Source organism: Zeus faber, assembly GCF_960531495.2.
Source record: "Zeus faber genome assembly, chromosome: 19".
Classification (NCBI taxonomy): Eukaryota; Metazoa; Chordata; class Actinopteri; order Zeiformes; family Zeidae; genus Zeus; species Zeus faber.
This window is the reverse complement of record NC_137206.1, coordinates 3,494,966-3,519,356: the sequence shown is the minus strand read 5'-3', so window position 1 is coordinate 3,519,356 and position 24,391 is coordinate 3,494,966. Positions and strand designations below refer to the sequence as shown.

Here is a 24,391-nt window from a genome sequence, read left to right as displayed (position 1 = left end):
CCCTCCTGTCTCGCTTTCTGTGATGTCGGAGGTGGGAGGGTCGGGGAGGGCGGCGAATTACAGCATGGAAATCTCTGTCACATGTGCGGAGTCATGCACGACAGCATGCTGCACGGGGCATGAAATCCCTGAAGGGAGCTCAGGGCTTGAGGCACACACAGATGTACGGGAGCGCACACACACATGCCGCACGCACGCACACACACACACACACACACACACACACACACACACACACACACACACACACACACACACACACACACACACACACACACACACACACACACACACACACACACACAGTGTTTTCTCTGAGACTATATTATTGCAGTTCAATACAATTAGTAAAATAAACACAGTGAACGTGAAGTGAAATGGCAAAAATGAGCCGAGAAAGTTAAAGGTCAGATCTACTTTTGGACTCATCGTTCTGATGACTCCTGTGTCGTTCAGCTCTTACTCTGGCGTCATGGTGAGCCATCTCTATTGATTTATATTCTCCTCTGTGGGGTGTGAACCGCTTTTTATCAGCAGCGTATTGATTCCTGGACTCTTTATCAGGACGGCGGACAGGCAACGATGAAGGGCAGGATGGAAAAACAAACTTAGAGGAAGAATTACAGTGAAACGACGGGCGCCGGAGCCGCAGGCGCTGAGGCTACACTCGCACTGCAAGCCTCGGTGCTTCATTCGGATTTATTGCTCAAACCCCGTTTTTTTGTTTGGCTGCTCACATTATTTTTTAAATGTGGCTAGAGCCCTGCCAGATGTTAATCGGCCATATATCTTTGCAGATAAAACGGGTCGATTTATCTGTTAACCGAGACACCCACGGCGGAGAGCGACGGACGCGGTGCTGACGAGCGCACAGACAAAGCTCAGTCACTTCCGAGCACAAAGAGGACGTATGTGAAAAAATGTAATAAAATAAAAATAAAATAAAGTATGCCCGCAGCATTTTTATTTAAAAAAAAATACATTTCTGCTGAGAAACTGCACTTTCTTTCCAATGTTAATTTTCAGATTCGAAACGTCATAGCATTCGAATATTGGAGCGTCGTGTCACAGCTGACGCCTCACCGTCCCTCCACTGACCACCTCCGTCGCCACCATCTTCCATGTTTGTTTCCACAGAGTGACTCTGGCCGGCGCAGAATGGTGACAAATGTCCCTCGAGAGTGACATGAACTCGCATGAATTCCGATTTGATTGTTCAGACAGAGGTCGCATTGCTAAAAAAACGGACCTGTATCCGATTGAGGACCGCATATGAAAGTGGCCCAAATCCCAATTGAAAAGATCAAATTTTGTGTGCTTTGTGCTGTTCACACACACACACACACACACACACACACACACACACACACACACACACACACACACACACACACACACACACACACACACACACACACACACACACACACACATACACAGTCACGTATGAGCAAAAAAAAATCGGGTTTGGGCGACTTTGGCCAGCAGTGTGAGCGTTACCTCAGCCTCTCAATGCTGTCCTGATGGTGCTCCATGCATGCTGCTGGCGGCCATGTTGGCATGGTGTTACTTTACAAACAAACTACTCCTGCTCTCTGTATGGGGAGTTGTTTTAATCTGAAGTTCTGCTGTACGCATCGATATTTACATTTCTTATTTAGAGGCATGGATGAAGATTCAACGCAATGCCTTGCTCAAGGACATCGGCCTGTCTTTCAGGGTGGGGGGAACATGGGGAGAACACGCAAACTCCAAGGCCCCTGTTGGGTTGGAACCAGGAAACCTCTTGCACCACTGATCCCCCGTGACAAGAAGAAGAAACACATGAAGGAAGCTGACGCAGGATTGGCTGATCCTCCTCCAGTTTGACTTCAGGTGTATTTATTGACAGCAGTGCAGAAACACGTGCACAATGACGGAGATCAACGGGACAATGTTTTCATATCTTTACGATTGAAGACAAAGGTGCTGTGATGGGCCGGGTTCACTGGCGTCCTCGAGCATTCCCTGTTCAAACCTGATCCTGCTCCTCCGCCATAACACACTCTCTGCCGCCGGGCAGCGGTAGCAGCGGGGGTGACTTCTGTTCTCGGCACTACATCAGCGTGACCTCCACCTCATTAAAAACACATCCTCGCTAAGCTCGGCCACCGCGGATCATCACACGCGGCCAATCGTTACGGGCGCCCGCTTAATCCTGAGTGTGACACTGCAGCGCCGGGAAGGGACCTGCGGAAACAGGAACCGGAGCTCCTCCTAATTGCATCCAGATCGGAGGAGTGGTCGCACGGTTTGTACCGAGGCCAGGACGCACGTAGCTCTGCAGTCTGGCTCCAGGATTAATCAAATCCATGTAGTTTGAAGCCGAACGGCGGCACATTGGGAGGCCCGCGGGTGGCGAGACGCAACTGGGTTCCGTTGAGGAAAAAAGGAGCAGGCGTGGTCGCGTGCAAGACGACGGTGCGTTGGCGTCCTGGAGGATCCGTCGGCTCCTTCCGTCGGTCGGAGCTCGGAGGGGCTTCATCACAGGGAACGCCGCTGTGCCCAGATAGAATCAAGACCTTCTCTCCGTCTCAGCCCTGTGCTGTAAAGGAAATGTCCATCTGTCCAGCTAATCACATTTTCTCTAGATGACAGATGTAGATGTAGATACACACGGAGCAGGGACAGGGACATATAGACAGACAGATTGAACGATAGACACAGACAGACGAGGTAGATAGAGTATACAGTAAATAAGTGTTCCCATCTAGCTCTGAAAAGATCCCTAAACAACTAATCTATTCCATCTGTTCAGCTGCAGCACAGCGTCGATAGCTCTGTGGAGCTGTTGTTCATTAGACTCACACAGAGTGGAGATGCACTGGGACACAAACACTGGGAACATACAGTATATTTACAAGGTGCGTGGGAGTGGCTTCCCCTGCCAGTGCTTTATTATATTTACACAGTTTTACTGGTATCTGCTGGGTTTTTCACACATATCACAATGTGACATTCTGGCAATATTGCCCAGCCATAATACTCTAGTAAGACAGACGCACGCACGCACGCTAACTACTTTCAGAGTTGCATGCAGACAGTTTGAGTCTCAGTTTCGGTTCAGACGTTCCTGTTTGGCGACGTGAGCCAAATAGCCTCCATCATGCGACGCCGGGTGGAAAGGCCCCCCACAGAGATGGTTGGACGCCATATTGATATTATCTTTGATCGTTTTTTAATTGCATTAACTCATAATGGAAGATCGTGAGATAGTACTCTTGTGAAACTATTAATCACATAAAACTGTGAACTCTGAAATACTTGGAGTATAATTCAAAAAGAGTTGATAGTCTGATAAAGTAATAAATATACACCGATCAGCCACAACATTAAAACCACCACTAATACCACTAATATTGTGTCGCATTATCCTGCTGAAGGAGGCCTTCAGGGAACACCGTGGCCATGAAGGGGTGGACTTGGTCTGCAACCATGTTTGGGTAGGTGCTATGTGTCTGAATTCTTTGTTGAATGTATATATGTATAAGCAACGTTCCATTCCTTTCTGCTTCTTCACTTTTATCTGACAGTTTGAAAGACTCGTATATAGAATAAAAACTGATAGCTTTCACATTCAATGTGAATTTCTATTTCTATCGGGTACAAACTAGCTATTAGTTGAAAAACAACAAACAGCGGCAGAGAGAAATGCAGCTCTGACTGACATCTTTAGCAGCATGTTGAATATTTTAAAGCAGCCTTCAACAGGGGGTTTGCATTCGCAGAGAAAGAAAAAACATCTAATATCCAAAACATCAAATCAAATCATTTATATTCAAATACATTTTGGCAGGGTACATAAATTGCAGCTCTCAGAGGAGAGGACCTTCACGTCGAACCACTCTGAACGTAAGGACGACCGTCCGACTCTGGCAGGAAAAATATCATGACAGAATTTAAATGATGTCGCCTCAACGCCTTATTTATAACTTAAATAAATGGGTTTGGATGGAGCTCGGCTGGCACTGCCCAGCTCCCAGAATGCACTGCACTGGCACACAATACAGCCCTACCGATACCGGGGACCTTGTGGGTGAATGGAGAGCCAGGCAGACATTTAATCAATATCTGGAACCCCCCCCCCCACACACACACACACACACAAATAAACAAGTCAATTCCGTCTCCATGTGAGACAATGACGGGAGTGAGAGCGACGAGTCGGCAGAGGAGACATTTTGGGTCTTATTTCCATTTATTCCAGACAGAATCTCCGTCCAAAGGTCTCTAGGTGGCGTTGGCAGTGGCAGACAGACTGTCACCCCCGCCCCTGGCAGCCCCCTCACGTCCGCTCTTTGGTATGACGGTGGATCAATCACCTTGGTGCCAGGGTGTGAATAATGTATTGATAATTAACCTGTCAGCACTCATTTATGCAACCTGTAATTAGTGTCTTTTCGGGTGCAGGAGGCAACAGCCTTTTAACTGGAGTCAATTTCCAGTCTGTAACGAGGTGATCGCTCCTGTCGCCACTGCAGAATAACTCACCCAGAGATAAACAACATTTAATAGTTGTAAGGCAAAACAATGCGGTTTTTTTAGACGGAGGACGGACGGACGGCTGTTTGCTGTGGCACTGGATGTGATTTAACCTTTCAATGCCTCACTGCAGTGACTCCCTTCTGACTTCCACCAGGTCACTGGACCTTTTGATTTATTTACTTTCAGTTTCATCGTACATTTTACCATTATAACTCTCTGAATGTTATCTGTAAAACACATGTACGTGTACTATCCAGTACACTGTGTACTATCCAGTACAAAGTGTACTACCAGTTAAGTCAAAACATGCAGCATTGAGACGAGGGGTCAGTAAGTTAGAACCGTCCTCCATCTGAGCAACTCCACCCATGCATGGGGTGGCTCTCGGCAAACTGACCATCGCCGGCACGCTGTGGGCACGGTCGGTACCGTCGGAGAGGGAGCTCCCTCTCCGTGCACCCCCTGGGGGTGGCGCCCGAGGCGGCCACCTATAGGAAGGGCCGACCAGACTGGAGAATAACAAGCGCCGCTGGGAACTACTCTGTTGGTTTACAGACCAGCACAAATCTTTTAAAAGAGGAATTAATATCAACTGTCCCTGAAGAAACTACAGACAATGGAAATGTAAGAATTAAAAAAATAATTCTGCTGTGTTTCTTTCAAAAAAATAAAAAAAGGTATGTGGTAGCTCGACTACAGGCTCTCTGCTCTGCCTTTCTCCAAACAAAACCAATACAATTAGAGAATAGTGTGTTGTCATTGTAGATGTACTTATTTCATTTTATTTTCTGATGTTTACATGAAATAAAAAAGTGAGGTGCCCCGGTGCGGTGTCTGCAACAAAAGTGGGAACAAACCTTTAAATGAGGCTGTAGATCTGATATGATGAAGATTCACAAACTGCATTGATTATTTCTCGCCTCAAATTTGTTCAGAAACAGATTTTTGTGAACTGAGGAGGTGAAATACGTGAAAGTTTACGTACTGTTTACAGCGGACCCAGAAGTAAAGCTCAAACCCCATTGGCTCATAGAACTAGGAACCTCAGGAGGGAGGCTCCACCCACTGAAACAGAACGTCCTGGAACGGGGTGGTTTAGAGGCATGTTACAATGGTTAGAATGCATCATCCGAGTGGTATTTTCAACAAACTTCTAAATCATGTTTTGGGAACCTCAGAGACCTAGAATAACTTGCTGAAAGGGAGTAAAATAGGTCCCCTTTAATAATGATGGGAAGAGTTTTTCCATTCTAAAATAGTGACCTTAAACTTTGAGCATTTCCGTTTCGTTTTCAGCCCCGAGTATCGTCCCCCAGGCTTTTGTGGAACTGCAGACATTTGGTCTCGTAAAGACGCTACGGGGAGCTTCAGGTTTGGCTTCAAACAGAAGACAATATAAAGAACAAACCCTCCGCAGAACCCGAGCGCAGACTTTGATCTGTGGAGCCTGTTAAACAGAAGTGCTTCGGCCTGAGGGTCATAACAAGCCACACCTCCGTCCCCCCGGACCAAGACGCCCGCTGTTTACCCTTTTTGGACCCAAACCTGAAATGCAATTAGCGAGCGTTCAGGCCGTTAGCAATCCTGGCTGAGTCTCCAGCTGCCTGGGCATGAAAAGTGGATCACCAAGCAACCTAACAGTCTCTCTCTCTGTCTCTGTCTCTCTCTCTCTCTCTCTCTCTCTCTCTCCACCGACAGGTGTTGGAGTGAAGAATCATCCAGGAATTCAGCCACTGACCATACTACATCAACCAGAAACAGCTTTTATTCTACAAATGCTCCGCCCCCTCTTCTTCAAAGCCATCCTGCGCAGCACGGGGCAATAGGACAGAAATTATAATTACAAACAACAACCATAAGTCACATGATATTATGCATGATACCACTGCATCTACTTACCACTAATCCAAGATACCAGCAGCCATAGTCGTGAAAATTTGTATCGACTTGCGACCGACTGCTCCAAGATACGAGCGTGGAAATTTGCAGTTGACGCGTCGGTGGCCAGTCAGCAGTCAGTCAGCAGTCAGTCAGCAGCCAGTTGGCAGTCAGTCGGCAGCCAGTCAGCAGTCAGTCAGCAGTCAGTCAGCAGTCAGTCGGCAGCCAGTTGGCAGTCAGTCGGCAGCCAGTCGGCAGCCAGTCAGCGGTCAGTCAGCAGTCAGTCAGCAGTCAGTCGGCAGTCAGTCGGCAGCCAGTTGGCAGTCAGTCGGCAGCCAGTCGGCAGCCAGTCAGCGGTCAGTCAGCAGTCAGTCAGCGGGCGACCTACGTCGTGTGTGCACGTAGTTCGTGGCTTTTTGGCTTTTTTTCATAAGTACTGTGTTTGTGTATTTTTGTGTATTGTATGTTTATTTTCACCCTTCATGATGTCATCATTCATATGGGAAAAATTGCTTCTACATACGACTGTTTTAACATACGACCGTTCTTACAGAACCAATTACAGTCGTAAGTCGAGGTACCACTGTATATCACAATATCTGTTATTAGTTCAAAGCCCAAGCTCAACTCACGCAAAGGTTTAAGTGGGGCTGCGACCGCAACACCACAATACCACGGTTAAGTGACGTCACCACAGTATTGAGCCCATTACCTCCATCACCGCAGATAATATATACAGTGTATATAAATGCTTGTATTTCTTTTTTTTTGCTTGTGAAAGTTACAGAAAGTTTACATATGAAATGCAAACACAAAAATCATTGTGTAGTTATCATCATTGGGTGTCTTCCACAGTGTGTTCAAGGGCTTCTGGAGAAGCTTTTCGGTTGCTCCGCTCGTCACCTCGGCTTTACCTGTGAGGCGGAGGGACAGTCCATTAAACATACGGGGGATTTCTTTTGTGTGTGTACGAGTGTGCTTTTAACGTCTTCTTCTACATCATCTGATGTAGTGAGTGATCTGAGTGTTTTTTCCAACACTATTAATGATGCATTTAAATTATTATTTTACCTACTTTACATAATTGCCTTCCATCGCTGTCTTTTACATGTGTGAAGCACTTTGTAATCCCTGTTTTGAAGTGCTGTGAACACAATTATTATCTTTATTATCTTACATTCTTCTTGTCATTATTATTATTATATATGAGCGCTCATCTCTCACAACCACACACCTCGGCACAAACGAGCCACATACCTGGCAAGTGCGTTGCCATGGTGATCTTGCGACAAACGGCCTCCCAATCTGACTGAAACGATTGGCTGAAGCATCATGGGGAGTAGGGAAGTGAAGACAGATCATTTTCACAGCGTGAGGTTATTCATCTTTATTTGTGTGTGTGTGTGTGTGTGTGTGCACATGAGGCTCTTTGCAGGCATAGGCCTTATTCTGGCTTCCTGTTCTCCTGGCCGTCTGGAAGAGTCCTTCGGCTTCAAGGTCTTTCATTTACAATCAGCCGTCTGACTCGATGGAGTGGGAGCAGAAGCTCTGGCTAAACCAAATAACCAGCCCGCGGTGGACACAAACAAAGTACCTCATACTTAAGTACATTTTAAGTATCTGCAAGTATCTGTACTTACTCGAGTAAAATTCTGTTTTGAAGACTTTTACTCACATTTCAAAGCAAATCTTACTCAAGAGCATTTTTCACACAGCCACATAACTTTGTTTTATATACTGTACGTACTTTGTAAAATATAATAAAAAATACTATGACACCCCCTGTACACTTTTTCTGAATTGTAATCAGTAAAAAAATGCTTTTTACTTTTAAAGTATTAAAAGTAAAAGAACATTTTTACTGATTTCAATTTAGAAAAATGGAGCAGAAATGGAGCAGATCAGTTCAGTCCTCGAGAGGGATTGGGTAAGGGAAGCGCCGTGCACAAACAGGGAATGGATAATGGAACATGGTGTCAAAGTCCACCGTGCCCCCCGTCCCCCCCAGCGCTGCCTCTCCATTAAAAACAGAGTCAATTCAGCGCTGAGAGACACTAAGTGCGTCATGGTCATCATCTAAACACAACTGTCCTGAAAGGCTCTTCGCTGCGTCTCCGATTGTGGCGGATTACAGAAGTGAAGCATTAATGACACAAGGCTGCAGCAAACGGGAAACTTAGGATTCCCATTTCCCGTTTTAACACACGGAAAAACAACTTGGATCCTTATATCTAGGGTTGGAACAACTACTGATTTTTTTAAAGTCGCCTTTTTCTGTCCTGAAAGTCGAGTCGAGTTGTTTTTATTTTTGATCTAAATTCTACTGAGGTGAATTGTTAATTAAAGCAACTGCACTTTTTACTTTTTGTTCACTTCTTAATAAATGTCAGAATGAGGATCAGTTTTATTCACCGGGTACATTTACATACTATTACAGTGTATTTCCTGACAGAATGTTTTTTTTAAATGCCATGACATACAACTGTCTTCAAATTAAAGGAGACCTATTATGCTCCTTTTCCACAAGTTAATATAGGTCTCTGAGGTCCCAAAAACATGTCTTTCAAGTAGCGTTTGCTGAAAATACCAGTCAGATGATGCATTCTAACCGTTCCAACCTCTATAACCCTCCTGTTTCTGACGCTCAGTTTCAGTGTGGCGCTTCAAATGAAAATGATAAAGCCCCCCACGCCCACTCCAGAACTATTTGCCCCAGTTCTGTAACCCCGTTGAAGTCTGTAAACTTGATTGAAAAAATTGATTTCACCTCAGCAGTTCACCAAAATAAGTTTCTGAACAAATTTGAGGTGAGGAATAATCAATCCAGTTGCTGAATCTTCACTCATATTAGATCTACGAGGCCTCATTTAAAAGTTTGTTCCCACTTTCGTAAGGCAGGGGCACTGCTGCACCACGGGACACCACACCGGGACACTACACCAGGACACCACACCGGGACACTACACCGGGACACAGCACCGGGACACAGCACCGGGACACAGCACCGGGACACTGGACGGGGACGGCGCACGCGGACGCCGCACGCGGACGCCGCACGCGGACGCCGCACGCGGACGCCGCAATGGGGGGAGGGACAATAAAAAAAAACACTGACCGCAACATGCAATGTGGCCACTTACATTTTACATTTTTAGAAAGAAACACACAGTAGATTATTATTTTATAAATACTTTCCCTCGTCTGCAGTTTCTTCACAGCCAGTTGGTATCCATTTCGCTTTCTTTTAAAAGATTTGTGCTGGTCTCTGCAGCCATCAGCGCAGTTCCCATGCTTAGCTCTTAGTTTCGATGCTCGCGGATCCAGCGGCGCTCGGGGTGTGCGTGAAATTATTCCTATGGAGGGCGGTTCTAATTCTAGTGAAGACCCACTTGACGTAGAATGGGGCTGCAAATCTGAAGCTTGTTGAATGACATGTTTTCTAAAACATGTCATTTTGTCGCCTTTAAGCATTTCACATAAATTATGTTTATTTATATATATATATATATATATATATATATACACATACATGTATATATACTGTATATATATATATATATATATCATGATAAATATTGTTATCAAATGGTATGAAATATTTTGTTGTGATAACATTTTTGGCCATATCACCCAGCACTTAACACAACCCAACCCACCGATGATCTGGGCCTCTCCCCCCACCGTCACATACAGCATTACAATATTAAAATACAGACCTCTCCAAAAAAAAGGGGAAATCGATTGGTTTGATCCTAAGCTCGGCTCTCCAGGCAGATACAGCAAAATGCTTCATACTGACAAATGATTTGTTTGGCGCTGCTGGCAGCCGCTCCACCAGCACCAGCGGAGACAGCATCTGATGGATGATGTGAGTGGTGAGGGAGTGAGTTGGTGGGTCCGGAATGTGTTGCATCGATGATGTATTCATATAAAATCACAGACACGAGCAGAAGTAGACTTTTGGTGTCAAGGTCGACAAACTGAGTTGTTAACTAGTCCAGTGCTTCTCGACCAGGACTCCCGGGTGTCCTTCAAGAGATGACCACTAGTTCAGCTCCACCATTATTTAATTCACAATTAATCAGCACCATTAGAGAATGTACGATGATGACTGTTTTAATCTCGAGTCACTGTCTATTTTATTGGGTTCCATTATTTGTTGCTCTTCCTTTTCAACTTCTTATTACAGAAAAGCCACCGGCGCTTCACTGCAAAGCAAACTGAAGCAAACTCCTTAAATGATGAAAACATCCAGAGACGTTCCAAAACCGTGACGGGTCCAGATGGAGCAGATGTGTTTTCTTCCCTGGAGCTGTGCGTCAGTCCTTGTTGATGAACTGGAAACCAGGTGACTCGCCTGCCTCTTGCGGGGATGACAGTGTCTCCCAGCTCCTTTGCATGATCTAGGGTTATTGCCTCTAAGTGATATCAGCTGCCGGTCTCCCCCCGTGGCTCGGATCTCAGCGTGAAGCCACAGGAACACACTGTGACCTGGGACTTGTTGTTCTTTGTCATCTCACACCGCTTCACGGAGACTTGTGTCCTTCAGCTGGTCAGAGTGTAGGAGCCTCCACAGCAGCAGTGGAGACACGACGTGGACGTGGTAACCGACTATGACTGGAAAACTCTGTGTCAGGTACTGGGAGGTTAAATGGAATATTTTTAGAGACACATTTTAATAAAATTTAAGACTGATAGTTGGACAAATATTATCTCTCTTATTCAATACAGTATTGCAGTATTGTAACTACTATATAATTGGTGTGAGGTGGGGTTGGATTACCCTGGGAAATGTAAAAGATGGAAGATACAAGATTGCCTCCCCAAATAATATATATTATTATTATTATTATTATTATTATGCATAATTCAGGGTTAATGGTGATTTTCGAGTATGTTACTGAATTGATGACTCCCAGGTTTCGATTTAATCCAAAAACGACAGCAGTAGAGTTTACTTGAAAAAAAGACCTTAATTAAAATTCTTGATTATTAAATTACTTTCAAGGCATGATATTTCAAGACATTTGAAGACGTTTTAAGGACCTGCAGACACTTTGGCGGCGTTGCCTGTCACCAAATCTTCTTTTTCTTTCTCTTCTCTTCTTTGGGTTGACCTTTTCCTGGTAGCCTGATGAGGCATATCAACTCTGAAGTGTTTCCATAAATCGATGGAAATAAACAACTCAAATGAAGCACAAACGGCACTGATTGGATCCAGCGAGTCCTAAAGGGAACAATGAAGGCAATAAAGAGCAAAGCCCCGATAGCTCTGCGGGACAAACACCACAATTAGGGATAAAGGGGCTTTTGAAGCGCATGAAAGACAATGCAGTAAAACCCTGAAGAGCAGCTTAACTGCACCGGGTTTCATTAACTAGCGGCCTCTGTGCCCCCCGCCCCTTTGTCCCCCAGAACCCACTGAGCCCAGCGCTGCCACCCTCTTCTGTCCCGACCCCAAAGCTCAGAGACTCCTTCCCAGCGGAACCCAAGGGGGGGCGGGGAGGCTCAGTGACAAAAGCCAGGCATGACTAACGCCCGATCATGGTGCTAGTGTTGTGGCGAGGGAGGGGGGGTCGATCCTCTATCTAAAGCCCGCCATCACATACAGGGCAGGACAATAAGAGACTCCCCCCCCCACCGCCCAGTCATCCATTCATAGCAGGGCCTTTCAACGCTCATTCAGAGGGCCAATAAAGAGCCTGGATCATTCTGTCTCTGCTAGAATGTGCAGTGTCAGAGACTGGGGTGGGGCGGGGGGAGAGATTCCAAGGAGGCTTACACACACACACACACACACACACACACACACACACACACACACACACACACACACACACACACACACACACACACACACACACACACACACACACACACTCACAGAAATAACACCAGGCTGGACCTCCTGTCTTCTGGAAACCAATGGACTCAATAGTGGACACTCTTTGGGTAGAATTGCCCCTCAGACCAGTGTGACCAGTGTGTCCAGTGTGACCAGTGTGACCAGTGTGTGCAGTGTGACCAGTGTGAGCAGTGTGTGCAGTGTCACCAGTGTGACCAGTGTGCCCAATGTGACCAGTGTGTCCAGTGTGACCAGTGGGTCCAGTGTGACCAGTGTGTCCAGTGTGTCCAGTGTGACCAGTGTGTCCAGAGTGTCCAGTGTGTCCAGTGTGACCAGTGTGTCCAGTGTGACCAGTGTGACCAGTGTGTCCAGTGTGACCAGTGGGTCCAGTGTGACCAGTGTGTCCAGTGTGTCCAGTGTGACCAGTGTGTCCAGAGTGTCCATAGTGTCCAGTGTGTCCAGTGTGACCAGTGTGTCCAGTGTGACCAGTGTGACCAGTGTGTCCAGTGTGACCAGTGTCCAGTGTGACCAGAGTGTCCAGTGTGTCCAGTGTGTCCAGTGTGACCAGTGTGACCAGTGTGACCAGTGTGTCCAGTGTGACCAGTGTGACCAGTGTGACCAGTGTGACCAGTGGGACCACACAGGAGGACTGGCTGACACTGGGTGTCACTTCCATATCATATGAGATGAAATATGATTTGGGCTGGGTGAGATTGACCCACCTTAAATCAAATATCACAATATTTTTTTAAGAAAACCTTAATATGGTGCAGAATGAGTCAACCCAGAGTCTCACTGTGTCATGGTATGTTGGTTTTATTTTGGGCTTGGGAAGGACAAATCAAATATGAGCAGATATTAAATATTAATGACTTACCACAAAGAAAACACATCTCTCTAACTCACTACCTCCAAACCTCCTCAAATGCAAACCGCTGCAGCGACAAGCAGCCCAGAAACACACTGAGCTGCAGCTGGAATGTTGGTCCCAGCACACACACACACACACACACACACACACACACACACACACACACACACACACACACACACACACACACACACACACACACACACACACACACACACACACACACACACCCACAATCTTAGCACATTAACAGCCTTCAGCGCAGGATCTTAAATCAGACCGCATCATTACGCAGCTTGGGAAAAACTTTCCAGCTCTGTAGTTGTCCTTCTCCCAAGCTCACTCTTTGTTTCTCTCCCTCTTTTACTCCATCTCTCTCTCTCTCTCTCTCTCCCTCTCCATCTCTTGAACATGTACTCACCAGATGCACGGAAAACACACACACACACACACACACACACACACACACACACACACACACACACACACACACACACACACACACACACACACACACCCTGAAACTCTGAACATCTGAGTCCAACTAAGATCGAGATTTGGGGCCGAGCTCCTCCCCGTCCCCAGCCCCACCGGGGGGGGGATGCACAGGCCGTCGGGAGGACGAGGGTTAAAAACCTTCGTCTTCCGCTCGCAGGACGCTCTGTAATGTCGTCCAGATGCACTTTTAAAACCGAGGAAGACGAGTGTCTCCAGGAAAGTGTGTCCGTGATTCAATGTTCCAGTTTGCAGTTTGAAGAGATCTCCATTCTGTGATATTTTACATGAATATATCAACGTACCGCACAGTCCGAGCTGATGAGCTTCAGCTGGACGCCCCAACATGTTAAGCACACATCACCACATTAATCAATAATGTGTGAAATTCCAGTTGATTCTTCTTGATGACACTTGTTTCTAAATGAGCCACTGGGTCACTGTGTATGTGTGTGTGTGTGTGTGTGTGTGTGTGTGAGTGTGAGTGTGTGGTTTTTCTTTTAGCAGGAGACAGGCAGCGGGTCACAGAACATTCCAGTTCCCCGGTGTTTTCCAAAGTATGGGCCACGCCCCCTTGGTGGCACGTGAAGGAACTGCAGGTGGGCCGGCGAAACGTTTTTCACTTTCATTTTTGTAATGAAGTTTGAAATTACCATAATATATTCATGATTAAATATTTACATTTTAAAAAGTAATTACAATGAATAAAATAAAACCATGGGATTTAAATGACGTGTTATTGTCCATTTATTTGACCTATTTTTGATCTGGATCGTATCTTATATCTGGTCATTGGCGAATTGCAGAGTTCTACATTTCAAATTGGGCCACGGCATCCTTAGGTTTGGGAATGGCTGCTGGAGACAAACTCATCATCATTCTCTCCTCACAGAGACGCAGGTTCGTTTGATGGGCAGTTTGATGTCTTAATACAGAGCGTCACTTATTCAATTTGAGAAGATGGAGGCATATTTCAACTGCTTTGACAGTCGAGAATAAGTTGATATTGACGTAATTGTACCAAACTGCTATTCACGAAATAAGACGAAAAGGAAAACAAGGTGAGAACAGGATGACGAAATCTCCTTTGTTTGTTCTTTCTATCTTATCCACATGCACGCACGCACGCACACACACTCACACACACACACACACACACACACACACACACACACACACCGTTCTCTGTTTACATCCCTGAACGTGCTGTAATAGCCCTGATGTTCCACTCAGGTGGACGTTCTGCGTGACTCCAGAGTTCCTGCAGGAGAACCCACCGGAGCCACTGAGAGGGAGCTGGAACTCACCTCCGCTCTATTAATATGCACCTATTTAAGGAAGCACCAGCCTGCTCCTTTCAGGCCAGGCAGAGGGAAGCATCTCCATCTAAAAATAAATACCAACGTCCTACATACTGCAGGACAGAGGCCGAGCGTGTGTGTGTGTGTGTGTGTGTGTGTTTGTGTTCACCGAGTCTATGATGATAAATAAGTGAATAGTATTGAGAAAAAAATATTTAGGATGCCGTAAAAGGTACATCCCACTGTGTGTCTTTGTCTCCTGTATCCTATGAGCAGTTATGTTTCTAGAAGTTTACTAGAAGGTTACTGGAAGCTAGGAAACGATTCTCTAGGATACCGTCTAGGAGCCAGGAAGCAGTATAGGATCTAGTTGACACTTTAGGTGCTGGGGGACAGTCTATGAGACATTTTAGGATCTAGGATCTAGGAGCTAGAGTGCAGTTAATGGACGACTAGACTAGGGTAGAAGTTCATACCTCCACTCTGTTGTCGCCTGACTCTGTTCTCGAACCTTTGAAGAAATTGCATTGCAAGACTCCAACATTTAGACCCGTTGAAGGGGTTTAATGTTAGTTTGTGGTGGGAAATTCTGCTTTAAACGGCGCTGCACTGCCCACGGCTTTTCGGCTGTAACCACAATGCACCGGCTCTGTACACCGGTGGCCTGACGCTTTCACATGATGCATGTGAGCCGGTGCACAGAGCGAGCAGCTGATCACTCTAGTAAAACAGTGAGAGCCATGGAGACTGATTAGAACCATAAATAACACAACGCACCGCGTCGTAACACTGTGAAGGTTGGTGCTAGACTTGGATTCACAGCCAGTGATGACACTCCAACCACGGCCAGATACGCTGCTGAAACTCACCAACATCCCTCAATTCTCCGCCGGGCGGGAGCAGCTCTGTGTGAATGGAACCAACGGGCAGTAAAGTCGAGCGTCGGCCGGCTGAACCTTTCCTCCTTCAATCTGTTCCCTGTCATAAACAGCTCAGACGCCGACTTGGGATAGAAACTGAAAAATCCACCCTTTTCTGCCATGACAGTTTTACAGTCGTCAGCACGACTCCCAAAATCACTGTACACTGTAAAAAACCTTCACTTTTGAATTTGTCCGGCCAGAAAACGACTGTTTGGGAGGAAGGGACACCAGCTGAAGCAGGACCTGGATGGGATCTTCTGTTCAGAATCTGTCAACATTTTAAGAGTTTGTAATTACCTGAGTGAACGACAACACTCACAAACTCATAAGACACAGGACCCAGGAGATTCATTAAACCCATTTAGAACGGCTGACCAGTTCCCATCACACCGGGATGAAACCCCCAGCACTCTGTAGAACCATGAATTATCAGTTTTACTATCACCATTACTATATCACAAACCATATCAATACTATTATTATTATTATTATTATTATTATTATTATTCAGGATTATAGCATTCAGGATTATAGTGGAATCTAGTGTCCATGGCCCTGCGGCTGTTCAAAGCTTTCAACATCAGCAAATTGCTGCTTAGATTAGGTCCAGTCAAGTCACGTTCTATGGCCTTTAACCACAGGACAGTCAGGGCTCCACAAGCCCACCTTTGAAAACAGAAATCAACAGCCTCCCCGAGGTTTAACCCTCCGCCGGGGTAAAGAAAAACAAAAAAATGTTAGAAACCAATTGAGAAGTGGTCACAGAGGGAGGAATTCCCCTTCTGGGCAGTCGGTGTCCATGAGCTCCATTCCTGTGACCATGTCCCTCGGTTTGTTCTAGTCACCACAAGTCAACGAGGCCCGGTCGCTTGTTTGGTAAAGCATCATTATACCACTTGGGGGAGAGCGTGGAGCTCTGAGCCCCATCCTGCCTCCAGGTTCGGCCCAGAATGATGGTTATTGATCTCCAAGTCAGTTTGGGTCAGCAGACAGTCACTGGAGGTTCACAGACAAACTCTTCCTCCTCCTCATCCCTTTCTCCTCACAGATAGAGGTCTAGTTTGAGTGCAATCCAGCATGAGGAGCAGGAAGCACATTGCAGAGAATAAACAAACTGATTGATCCCCAATTAACTATTCAAACAGCAGAGCAATACAAGCGCCGTCTCTCTCTCGCCCCGTGTCTACCTGACTTGTCTTCATCCTTCCTCTGTCTCATCACCCTGTCTCACGTTTTACGCACACGCGCGCACGACCGCAGACACGCGGAAGCGCACGCATGCGCGCACACGCACGCACGAACAGGTCTCCCTCCCCTGCCAGAGCTCTGACCCCAAATGGGACTTCACCTGAATCAAACAGACCATGAAGCAATGAAAGAAATAATAACAATAAATACACACACGTGGACGTGCGCACATGTCCTAATTTCAATAAAAAGCGAAAACAATGTTCCGTTTTGCATCCCAGGCTTTTCTACAATAATGCACATTTCAGCCAAAACCACAACGGGGTAGATGGGAGATTTCAATTTGCTTGTTCTTTCATTTCAGCTGCAGGACAAAACTAACTTAGAACATATTTTGCACTATTTTAATGACTGGGTGCAGAATAAAGACACGCAGACACGCACCCCCAATCCGGTCCTCTTCAGGGGTGTAAAAAAAAAAAAGGGGGGTTCGGGGTCTTACCGTGGTCTGGAAGGTCGCTGTCGGCTTGGAAGGCATTTCCCAGACTCTGCAAAAGCAGAACAAGTCCAAGCAGAAGGTCCAGGGTCTTCACACTCGCCATATCCAGGTTGCACGGTGGTCCAGACCCCAAAGAGCCGTTGGTCCTACAGCAGCAGAAACTCCTCTCCGGTCCCTTTTAAAGCGGCACGGGCGCTCTGCTCGTCCTGACAGGTCTCCGTCCTCCACAGCAGGTCCAGGATCTCCAGGATCTCCAGGTCTCCGACAGCTGCTCAGGCTCCCGGGAAAGACGCTGCGTTGCGCGGTGCTGCTCCGCCGACAGCTGCAGCAGAGCCAATGGAGCTGTGGAGGTCCTGGAGAGGTGGGAAGACAAAGGTTCCTCCCACTGGTGCTTTTCAGGTTGGCTGTGGGGCTTCATCCAGTGTCTTTTAAAGTGGGAATCCGTGAGATTCTTTTGTTGAAAATCTCATATTTGATGCATTATTTAGCCACCACTTTATAAGAAACAGCCATTCATCGTATTTGAGTTATGCATGTGCTCCTCTATATGCTGTCCCCATTGTTTGGTGGCGGGGTCCGCCTTTCCCCGGAAGAAGGTGAAGCCGCCTTTACACTGAATCCCACAACACATGCAGCTGTCGGAAGCTCCTCTGGCAGCCTCCATTGTGCATGAGAGTTTATACTAAACTTTCATTTTATCGTGTTTGCAAAAGCACACAAATTAATAAACACAATTCATTAATAGAGATTTATTGATAGTGAATATGGTGACGCCCAAAATGATGGTAAATAAAGTCAATGTTACATATAAGTAACCGAGCTACTTAACGTAGCTCTACTGTTGACACTGACTGCTTGTAAAGTGCGATATAAATAATGCTGGACTTTACTGTTATTTTACTGCCAGTTCCAATAACGTGAGGGTGCGATCATCTGCAGCTGTGGCTTCCGTCGTACATGGATGCAAAATTTGAAAAATCTCAACAGGTCCGTACAGGTGCTCGAATGCAGAAATCCTCACACTGCAAAGGGGCGGGGCTTATCGCATGTGGTTAAGTGAATGAGACTTCTGGCGAGGCGTTGTCAGATTACATTTATTTCAGCTTAAAGCTCGGCCACGTGCAAGAAGTGAATTAGCTAAAGCAGCATAGCCAGTTGTGGTCAGTAAAGCGCGAATATGGATGAACCTTCCGACAAACAACAGAAAATATCCAAGAAAAACAAAACAAGAAGGAGGAAAAGAAAGTGGGCATTTCAGAGCGGAGACGAGGGGAAAACTCTGTGACTCGATGTGTGAGCCAGCCGACACAGACCATTTCATAGATTGCCACCGTAAGAATTAGCAATCATCCATCATCTCTCCAACAGCTTATTCCAACCTGTGATTACAAACAATCTATAAATCTGACGCGGTCCCTCTCGGTGAGTGACTGCCGTCGCGGCTAAATGTTTTAAACTAGATCGGCCTCCGACGGTCACCCAGAGTATCGTAAATCAATAAAAGCCTTTCTCAGGGCTCCCATCAGTCGTGCTGACCTCATTTAGGCTTTCAGTCGGCGGCACTACACTACACGCGTCGGTGGTGCATACGGGTGTGGCACGGGGCGTGGTTTTTAACCTCCTACACCAGCTTTGTGGTGAAGCGTCCCAGAGGCATCCATGTTGGCGTAGAGAGGAGGAAAATTGAAAACAGCAGCGATTGTAATATTTTTTAACACACACACACTTTTTACTTCTCAACCCGCAACGTAACTCTTTATTCATTATTTAATCATCAAGAACTGCTGCAATAACTCTGTCCTGTGGACGACCTGTGGGACGACCAGAGCAGAGCTTTTTATTACACACAACCACCACCAATCCCACTCTTTGGAGAAACATCTTACCATGTTTCATGGTTAGATGCGTGATTCTCCTGTCCAAGAAGGCGAATCACCACAGGTGAGATAAATAAATATAGAACCAAATAACAACTTGTACATGGATAAACATAAACATAGAACCAAAGAACAACATGTACATAGAAAAACATAAACATAGAAACATCAAACAACATGTATCGAGAAAACAGAGTTAAGTAAGTCCAGGAAAGCTGGAACAATGGAATTGGTCACGTGGCCTCTTCCTGTCATAGTTATGGCAGTAAATGAGCCAGAAAAGAAGAGGGATGGAACCAGGACAGGGTGTTGGGGTGTGATCTGTGTGTGTGTGTGTGTGTGTGTGTGTGTGTGTGTGTGTGTGTGTGTGTGTGTGTGTGTGTGTGAATAGGACTTGTCCCAATAAGTCCCGCTGTATAAGGTCTGTATTATATCGTAGCGCCTCCAAGCAATAGAAAATGCCCCGAAGCCAGCCCTGAGTCTTGCGGCCGCACCCCACGACCGCAGGAAAGCCCCGAGCACCCCGCCCTGCAGCCACAGAATACCCACGGAGCATAACTCAGTCCCACACCATTCAACAGCAAGCAGCACTTAGGACGCTGCACCAAGGCGCCTGGTGGTGTTCCACCGTCACACCTGTGCTGCAGGTGAGGGTAAAGGTGCTGGCTGAACTGCGAGAGCTCCCTCTTCAGGTGGGAAAACAGTGAAGAACGGAGAGCGGGTCCAGGAGCAGAAGGTCAGGACCGATCGGCTGTACTGGCGGTGTGTCAGGTTTCATCTGCACTGCCATTGTGAACACATGATAATGTTGCTGCATTTGGCACTTTTTGCACAGCTACTTCCATTTGTCAGTTTCATCTTCATATATAGCGGTATTCTTTTTCTGTTTATATCGGCCCTGCTGTGTTTTTACTGTTTGAAATGTTGCGTTCTGTTTCCCCCAACCGCGACAACAACCAAATTCAAGACTCGGCCTTGAATATGTCTGCTTATGTTCCATTCATTCATTTTGGTGAGGCATGCCCTTCTATCCCTGCAGTTAGAGAACAGGGTTCCTTTGGGTTCTCAGAAGAACCTTGAGGTGTTTCATCATCTAACACGGAACCATCTCGGTTAGATGATGTTGAATTCATGGTTGTAATTAAAACGGTCGACTGCATGAGAATGAGGTTTTGAATTGAGCTTGTTTGTTGAAACACGGCATACTGGAAATGTTGCAAAAAACATACATTTTTATTTTATTATTGGCAATAATGGATTTTGATTACTGTGCAGAGAACATTTTGTCCAGTGGAATGAAGTTAGATTCAGTGATTACGGCCCGCAATCACTGCAGTTTATGTTTCTGTTTCCTGAATAAAAAGTCTAATGCTATTCAAGTTCTCAATATTATAGGCTGGAAATTATGATTTATTGATCATTACAATGATGTGGTCGTCCATTATAAAAGGTCATGGAAGGTTTTGGGATATTGATGGAACCCCGATGCAGATCCAGTCAGAAACATTTTATTCAGAAACAAAGAACCTTTAAATGGAGGCTTCATGGACGTGGCGACGGGGAAAACACTGCAAGGGGTAAAGGGATGCAGGACTGTTCATGTGTTTGTCCCTGGAAAGCTGCTGGTCACTCTGACAAAGTGTGTTACCCAAAGGTGCATGTTGGAGTATTTATTTATTTATTTTTGAGCCCCTCAGCCCAAAACCCGATGTGCCAGTTTCCATTTCTACTTACATAACTGATCCAACGATTTGAATTGGTCATAATGGGATCATTATGTTTTTGGATGTCGCACATTACAGCGGTTAGACTCTTCTTGATGGTGCGGTTTTACCTTTTCCAGAAGCAACCGTGGGAAGCAGCGCTTCAGTCTCCAGAGGGTGGAACGCTCAGCCCTCCTGGATCACACACACACACACACACACACACACACACACACACACACAGAATAAGTATGCTGAATAGGTATATGAATTAAACATCTGAACTAAACATTTGAATTTTTGGTAGCACACAATATTAACTTTAAAGTGCAGAATGTAGAATTTGGCATAAATGGAATATAACATTTTTAAGTATGTTTTAATTAGTTACCATGAAAATAGGAATCGTGTTTTCGTTTCCTCAGAATGAGACATTTTTATCTCCATAGGGAGCAGATAGGCTTCATGGAGGCGGCCATGTTCCACCACCATGTTTCTACAGTAGCCCGGAACGGACAAACTAAACCCCGCCAGGGCCTTTTGTGTTTGGATTGTGGCACCTGAAGGCCACCGTAGCTCCTCCTACGTGGGGTCAGTTAGTCGTGACCTCAACGTCAGATGCCGCTAAAAATGAAGCGCTGCACGTTTACGTTGAGCGGGAAGAACAACTTTCTTCACTGAAGTTGACTCATTTCACAGAGATAACTCCTTTCTATGTGTTGTATACATTGTACATTTGTTTTTGTTTTAACAAGACAATATATTTTACTTTGTTATTGTTTTGCTTCAGACTACATAAGTCAGCATCTTGAGTTTAGAGAAGTTTGAGGGTTTTGTGATTAAATGAAAAAATGTACTTTAAAATGTAATATTTCCAGGTGCAGATTCAGATCACCTTATCAAACCTGCATTCTCACTCACTGGTGAGTAAAAACATGAATAAAAGAAAGCTCTTATACTTATAATGTGCCGACAAACGTTTTGTAAATGTGATTTAGTGAGTTGGAAAAAGTTCAAATCAATAAGTTAAACAAGTCAAAGCGTAATAAATGTACCAGGGATCTGAGCCCGGCGCTCTCTGCGGCGACATCTGGAACTTCCGATCGACTTTTTTCACTTTCCCTCTTTTGGCCTGAAAGGGAAATTCAGGTGCAACTGGCGGAATCCGAAATGTGGAAGTTAAGATTTCAATTTAGGTTCAAAAATTTTGAAGAAATGTCGTGTTTATAAAAAATCACGCAGTGATAAATGTCTCCGAGCAGGTACGAGCAGACATCAGCGCGACGCTTCCCTGCGGATTTTCAGCGCAACCTCCGGTTAAGATTATGACATCACTTCCTGTGCGCGAATTTATATTCAGTATATACTGTATCTATACAGTATATATAAAGTATATACACTGTATATACTTTATATATACTGTATTTACTGTGTATATATACAGTATATATAAAGTATATACAGTATATATACAGTATATATACAGTATTTACTGTGTGTATATATACACTATTTACGGTGTGTATATATACAGTATATACTGTATATATACAGTATATATAAAGTATATACACTGTATATACAGTATATATACAGTATATATAAAGTATATACAGTGTGTATACTGTATATATAGTCTGTATATAAAGATAAAAAATAAAAAACGGTATATATAGATAAATAATAATATTTTATATATATATATATAATAGAATATACTTTAAAATATACAAAATAATATATTAATATATATATACAGTATATATGATTTTATATATGTATATATATATATATATATATATATATATATATATATATATATATATATATAACCCCTATTGGTAAATATAAGAATAGTGAGAAAACATGTGATTTTTTTTTTTATTATCCCTATTTAATTTTTGACAGTGTTTCCTGGATGTATATCATATCCACATGTTGTTGTGTTGATGTCCACAGTGAACATGTCTCCTGGCAGGTACTGGCCACTGGTCCTCATACCCAAATTCTGGATGGAATTGTGATCCTTTCTCAAGAAATATGTAATATTTTTATTTAAAAATCCCAGAGTGAAGGTTTAAACAGAATGCAAGTTCTCCTTTAGCTCAGTTTCCTTGAAACCAAATTGGTTTTAAAGAGGAAAACAGAAGTATTTGGTTGCATGGCAGCACCACAAAGGACGGTGCTGCAGAGAATCAGACTCAGGGTGACAAGACGCCAACGAACCAAATGTGGGACAATGAGTATGTTTATGTGCGACGCGTTACCAATGCTCGTGGAGACGGGTCAGCATGCACTGTGACCCACGTAGCGACGCCTCATTGACATCCAGCGCAGCCCGTGGCGACAGCCGTCCCTGCCTTCTTCACAACCGTTGGAAAAGCGTCTGTCCCGCAGCGGTTTGACTTCTGAAAACTAGAGCCAATCAAAATGCGGGGCGTGGTCCCAGTGCGCGGGAACCAGGGATGAGGAGCTGCAGTACAACACGAAGGGGGACGCCTGGTCACCCTGGAGCCAACACATCACTGACGTTACTTCCACACAGTCACTACTAATTAGACACTGACTTGATTATCTGGAAAGGTCATCAAAGGTCACCCAGCCGGCGACGGACAGACCGGGTGGAGCTGTGCCAACAGAGAGAGAGAGGGAGGGAGGGAGAGGGAGGGAGAGGAGGATGGAGAGGGGGGGAGTGGGAAAGAGGGAGAGGGAGAGAGAGAGAGAGAGAGAGCGGGAGGGAGAAAGAAAGAGAGGGAGCAGCATGAATATCAGTTCTGATTTGTCAGGTGGAACCGTCTGTTCTGTCGTTCCAGAATAAGAATCCGTTTTTGGGAGGCAGGGTGTGTGTGCCGGGGGAGGGGGGCTCTCTTCTGGGTTTGAGTGACAGGAAGTGACATCACCAGACACATGTACATGGACATCGCTGACGGCGCCCGTCTGTCACTGGCCACACGTCCACTCGTCCACATGACGGCAGCAGGACGCGTGTTTAGGAAGCGTCCAGGACACGTTTCATTCTGTCACTGGTGAAAAGAGAGACACCCCCACCCCCATCCTATAAGACCATGTCCAGTTGGAGTTCCACTAAGAGGCAGTTCCACCAAGAGACGGTTCCTATAAGAGACGGTTCCTATAAGAGACGGTTCCACCAAGAGACGGTTCCAATAGGAGACGGTTCCAATAAGAGACGTTCCAATAGGAGACGGTTCCAATAAGAGACGGTTCCTTTAAGAGACGGTTCCTTTAAGAGACGGTTCCTTTAAGAGACGGTTCCTATAAGAGACGGT

General features: G+C 45.3%; 1 protein-coding gene across 1 annotated transcript in view; it reads right to left on the bottom strand.

The window, feature by feature from the left end:
• Positions 1-17,865, bottom strand: part of plxdc2b (plexin domain containing 2b) — a 90,511-nt gene extending 72,646 nt beyond the window's left edge. Inside the window, exon 1 of the mRNA XM_080020172.1 lies at positions 17,528-17,865. Within this exon, the coding sequence (XP_079876298.1) occupies positions 17,528-17,627 (100 nt within the window). The 5' untranslated portion in view covers positions 17,628-17,865. The remainder of the gene's footprint in view (positions 1-17,527) is intronic.
• Between the last annotated feature and the right edge of the window lie 6,526 nt (positions 17,866-24,391).